This window comes from Hetaerina americana, unplaced genomic scaffold (genome assembly GCF_022747635.1).
Source record: "Hetaerina americana unplaced genomic scaffold, ioHetAmer1.1.p SCAF_1, whole genome shotgun sequence".
Classification (NCBI taxonomy): Eukaryota; Metazoa; Arthropoda; class Insecta; order Odonata; family Calopterygidae; genus Hetaerina; species Hetaerina americana.
In genome coordinates, this window is record NW_027286069.1 from 109,350,136 (window position 1) to 109,356,135 (window position 6,000).

At 36.4% G+C, this 6,000-nt stretch overlaps 1 protein-coding gene across 1 annotated transcript in view; it reads right to left on the reverse strand.

Moving 5' to 3' along the window:
* Positions 1–4,305, reverse strand: part of LOC139695671 (uncharacterized) — a 28,656-nt gene extending 24,351 nt beyond the window's left edge. The window contains exons 1-2 of the mRNA XM_071594471.1: positions 4,087–4,305; positions 3,127–3,987 (exon numbers count right to left, since the gene is read on the reverse strand). Of these exons, the coding sequence (XP_071450572.1) occupies positions 3,127–3,987; positions 4,087–4,241 (1,016 nt within the window). The 5' untranslated portion in view covers positions 4,242–4,305. The remainder of the gene's footprint in view (positions 1–3,126; positions 3,988–4,086) is intronic.
* Between the last annotated feature and the right edge of the window lie 1,695 nt (positions 4,306–6,000).

Genomic DNA, 6,000 nt, shown 5'->3' on the forward strand with positions numbered 1-6,000 from the left:
ACATCTGAGGTCATTTGTGCCATTAGGGATGGATGGGAAAGGAGGATGGGTGGAGAGAAACCCAGTGTCAACATTAGCCTTCTCTTAACGAGAGCCACCAAGGGGTCCGCAGCTTAGCATCCCATCTGATGGGCAGCGTGCTCACTCAAAGTGCCCTCAAGTAGGGATCGGGATACCACTGAAAAATATCTGCCGCCTCAGGGATTTGAATCTGGGGCCTCTGGTAGGGAAGTCAGCACGTTAGCTACCTCACCATCCCTATCCCCTTCTTTCTTAAGATACCAAGAGGTTATTGCCATTTTCAATTTTTATGCAATATTTAGTTTTTGTTATTATTGAAATATGTATAAAAAGCAACCATTTTCTATGGCTTTACGACACTCTCATACTACTAATGCCTGTAGACCCTGAGTGTATTTGGAGAGATATATGTATGAATGTATTAGCGGAGGGGCGGCATTCCTATTAGCCCAACTGGTATTAAGTTTCACAGCAGCACCACATGTGAAATTAAACTAAATGCAATGCAATGTATACATTTACATTTTATTTGGGAATTTTTTGAGGATGGTATTTCCATGAAATATTAAAACTCTCTTGCTTACTATTGACTCAAAACAGTGCTTTCAGTGAAATTTGTAATAACAGCAACCATTTTATGTGCCTGATGCAGGAAAAAATAGCTATTAGTGTTTTTCTGGTGAATCAGCTTGAACTTATATATCCTTAATACTCTCCGCCCATAAAATACAGACTTATTATAGCGCACATCTTAGAGTAAAAAAGTGTCTCGCTGGCAAGGGAATAAAGGTAATTAAAAACATAAATATACATATATACATGTGTGTTTGCTTGAGCACATATAGACATCCACAATAATCTTTTTCAATTTTATTCGTCCAAGCATTCATTCTCTTAGCTGCTCTGCTCTTACTACTATTAGCAACATTCATTTATTTCTCTTATATTGATGTCAATATAACACAAGTTCATTGAATTTATCCTTTTGCGTAAAATATCAATTTACAGCCTTTCCCTTTGCAGTGCTCCTATTAATTTCCACCAACTTGGTTCTCTGAATTCATTTCTATCCAAGTTTGTGCTTACAACTTTCCACTCTTCTCTCTTCCTAATTGTTGCAGATGTAACACACTAGGGCAGCCAACAGGTAACATTGTTCAGAAGGAAGTCAATATGCTTGCCACTATCTTTTTCAAATACCCTTAGGACTGTGCGGCCAATGAGAGTTAATTTGAAGTGAGAGGGGGGGGGGGGCAAAGGGAAATTAGAACTTAGGTGGCACTTGATTTAGCTGAGGTCATGTACAATGCAGCAAGGTGACCTCCTCCCCCACCTCTCTTGGGAATTCCCTCACTTCCATTGTCATGCCTACTACAATAATCTGCATGCCATGGACCCAAACCTCTGTTGCCTTTGCTTGCTTCATTTTGCCCAATGCACTCTTTCTTTGCTCTGTCCTTTTTCCCTGCTCAACATGCTCCCTTCACTTTCTCATTCCCTTCCCTTTCTCGTTCCATTATATGCCCTCCTCCCATTCAATATCACTAATCCGTTTATCCTCAGCTCATAGGGATATATCTCCAAGGACCTCCCAAGGGTCATGGTGCAGTTTATCAAGACAACTGTGACAGCCAGTGGATTCTCGCATAAAATCAACAAGATTACTGCAAAGGACATAACTATGCTATTTTCGTTAATCAGTGTTTGATGGAGGAACGTTGTGACTAGTTGTTGACTGCTCACTTGGGAAATCAGTGTGGCAAGTTCACCAGGTCACTCATGCCAATTACCAGCAACTCGATAGGCTGCCACTGGGCAAAGAATAGTGACACTCAATATTGTTTAGCAGCCATTGTGTTGGCTTGACAATTGCAGGCAACTCTTAGCATGGGCCACTGGGTTGCTTCCATATGATATTTCAGTGGAATGCTACAAAATACATAACTGAGCAAAGGTCTCCTCCACCAGCAAAACGTTCACTTAAAATCGAGGGGCAATGTTAAATTTGTGTTTTCACTCCTAGCAGCAGGTTTCCCTTAACATCATATGGCAGTAGAGCCACGCAAATAGTCCTAGGTAGGCATGAAGGGCTAGATTCAAAGATATTGGAAAATGATAATAAATAAAGACCAGTCTAACCGTGACCACAATTATGAGCAGCCATTTAACATTGATCCATTACAACACGGCAATTGTTGATGCAACACCAATAAAGTTTGTATTTTTTATAAATATTTTAAAATGGAAAAAAGTCTGCCAATAGTACCATAAGAAAAGGGCATCTCTGAGAATTTAACAATGAATTGGCAAAAGTTTAAGGTGACATTTAAATTATTTTGTGCAGCATTTTGGGCAGACAGTACCAAACTAGAGTAAATTAGCCCTTTCCTGCATGCGATTAAAGATAAAAGGCTTATATCTATATATTCAGGCGAATAAATATATATATATGTACCATATATATATATATATATATATATATATATATATATATATATATATATATATATACACACACACACACACACACATATATATATATATATATATATATATATATATATATATATATATATATATACACACACATATATATATATATATACACACACACAATCATTCACATCCCTCACCTTAAACATTAATAATATATTCTAGTGCTTCATCATCGTATCCAATCCAGCCTGGATAAAAAGCTATTATAGAGAACAATTCTGGTATTCACCTCAATCCATGAGCAAATCATAGACCTTCTTATGTTAATCTTACAATATATGACATTATAAGGAAATTATATGCTAATCTTAATGAAGATAATACCGAAAAATTAAATTATAGTAAGGTTCAATTTAGTTAATTTGATAGCTTTTAAACAGAACATTTTTCGGGAAAACCTAGAAGAATAAACGATCTCGCCTATATTTAACAATAGCTTAACAAAATAATAAATCATCTTAGAAAAGTTACTGGTATTCCGATAGCAAATATTAGTTTTGGTGCGGTTGGATATGACCTCCAATAGCCCAAACACCATTCATTTTTGGTACGCTACACAAAATAACGTTAAGAATTGAACGTTCATTATGGGGCTGGGGAGTTATTTACCTTCCAACTTTCATTTCCACGAAGAGGAAGTTCAGAACAGACCTACACACGTTGGGAGGGCTGCCCGAATTCGGCACGCATATGAAAACAGTGGATCCAGGAGCTCTCAGCACATAAGGGTGGATCGAATTGAAAAATCGGATCATTAACACTTCCCTGAGGTAACTTGTGACTAAAAATGGAAAACCAACTGGGTTTTTCATGCCAAGCCCCGGGCTGAGCAAATGGCTATCACTATTCTCTTGCAGACTCAAACAAAATTCGTTTTTAAATTGCTCACAATTGAAATTATGTATTCTGTATTCCTCAACTATACATGGAGAAGACAGGTGGTGTATTGATGAGCAGGTCACACAAAATGCCCTCTTATCTGTCAATAGAGCCTTCGCCTTACGATCATGAACACAATCTAAATCCTTCATCTGGATAAGGTCATAATCATGAGCATGCCTTCCTATAGACACACCCTCAACACATCCACACGTCTGCACGCCTGACATACTGATGGAAGGAGATTGCGTCATGTGCATATAGGCTTCCTTGTTACCATGCTTAAGGAAATTGTCCTGGATCCTGTACGCAGACAAATGGCTCCTGATTTCAATCGTTGTTGCATTAAATATTCGGGTTATTTTAGAACCCAAATCAACCACTAACTTAGGTTTCCAGTCTTCTACACATCCAAACATACAAGAATATGAATCACAACGTTGGCATGAAGGAAACATGTACTCATCACTTTCTTCATCAGCAACTACGACATAACGAATACACGCATTTTTGTATTGTGATAATGAGTCATCGGCAATCTTCGGCAAGGTAAATTTGGTCGAGGATACAATCGTTTTCCACTTTTGTTTCCTGTAAACAGATAATCATAAGGGTCACTTATATCCTGGCCTATACAAAAGAAAACGTTTTACAACATTCAGATTGGTCAATCATATGAAAGTCCATTACCAAAAGTAGGCATTATCGATGACACGATTCAAGTGTTTACTAGTGCAACAGAACGATAAAATGTCAATAACATCACATTGTAAAAGGATCTTCGTGAGTACTTCAGCCGGGATGGAAAGTATATTTACAGAGGCATTTATGTTCGAAGAACACATTGATACAATTTTACAGCCCACCACATAAGTTTATGCATCAACAATTCCGCTGATGCGTTGGAATCTCGGAAAAATACAACACAAATCAAATCCCACGCAATAAAAAAGTGACGAATGAAAGACTTCGGCGAAAACTCATCCCAGCCTTCCCGGACAAGAAAAGGAAGTATGTTTTGCAGATAATTTTTCTCGATGAATTATATTTTTATAAATAGTGAGGCCAAAATTTTTGACAATTGAGAGTAGGGGCTGTAAAAAAATATTTCTCATAAAAACCTACACAAAAAAAAACATATACATAAATGTAGATGGCGTTGTCCTCTATTACGCATAAAGTGAGGCAAATATGACGGGTTGGAAAACCATGTGGCATTAGGCAAAATGAAACGGCGTTTAAGTTTTTTACTCGCCGTCAACAATTGAATGTTTGGAGTGGAAAGGTGATAATAAATAAAAAACCATTCTTACACCACAACGCCAACACCTGTATGCATTTAATATTGACAATCCCTGTAATTTTCCATGTTAATATATGTATTTTTTCACAGATTTTTGTTTGTCAAATTACGTCTTGAAAACACTGACACAGAAATTTCACAATTTCAAAAATATACTGGGATTAGCATATTTGGTATTGGTTATCTTGGGTGATTTGTCCCCTAATATATCAAACCAATCTTCAGGTTGGTTTGGTGTGCTACGGTGTATCTACCATTAATAAACTTTGATCTTTTTAACTCTCTTCTTGCATATGTAAAAGAGAATTAAGGTCGTAGTAAAGTGCCAGTGATACTTTTACATCTAGCTTTGTCAACATTAATGAAAAATTCCTTTACATTACATTAAAAATTTTTAAGCAAAACTGATAGCTTTAGTTTTCAAACATGAAAGAAAATCAACTATCGCACTGAAATATTTTACCTAATACCTTTGCCTAGTGTCACCTGACAATTCAATCTCCCATATATGCCTTGGAACCATCAAAAAATTGAGAATGCTCTTCGGTGATGCACAAATGTATAAAAACATTGATTATGCTTTGTAAAACACAGATACACAAAGAAAGGGCAATCACTTATGTAGTTTAGATGGCTCTTTGTAACGTCTAAACAAAACAACATATGCGAGTGCCCTTTCTGTGTGTTTCCGTATTTTTAAAATCTTAATCAATATTTATATATATATTATATGCAGCATTCTATCCCATACCATGTGTGTGTATATTTATATACATTCATACATATTATATATATATATATATATACACACACACACACATGCACACACAAAATATACATATTTCCCCCCTCCCACAAGTTCACCCAGTACTAAGCCCAACGGCATGTGAAATTCACACAACATGGTCTAGGCATAGTTAAGTTAGTGAATAATTTCCTTCAGTTAATATGGGATTGCCTTTCTTATCCTCCAAGGGATTTGTCAACAGGTTTCATGTTTTGGTTTTTGGTACACTTGTGGATAAATTGGTCACATCAAATGAAATAAGTATTGCATTGGGGGTAAAGGAAGCAAGGTAAAGCAAGAGACTACATGGTATGTAACTGTCGGCTATTTAGTGATATCGATACTGTTAAAATTGAAGTACTACAAGAACCAGTTTAGCCAAATTTTGTTTGTATTTTTGTCAATGATCTGTTATTAAAGACTTCATTAGTACTAAATGCAAATACTGATATGTTCCCATGCTAGATTAACTGACGCAAACCAATTATTAGTGGATTATTTTGATACAATTTTG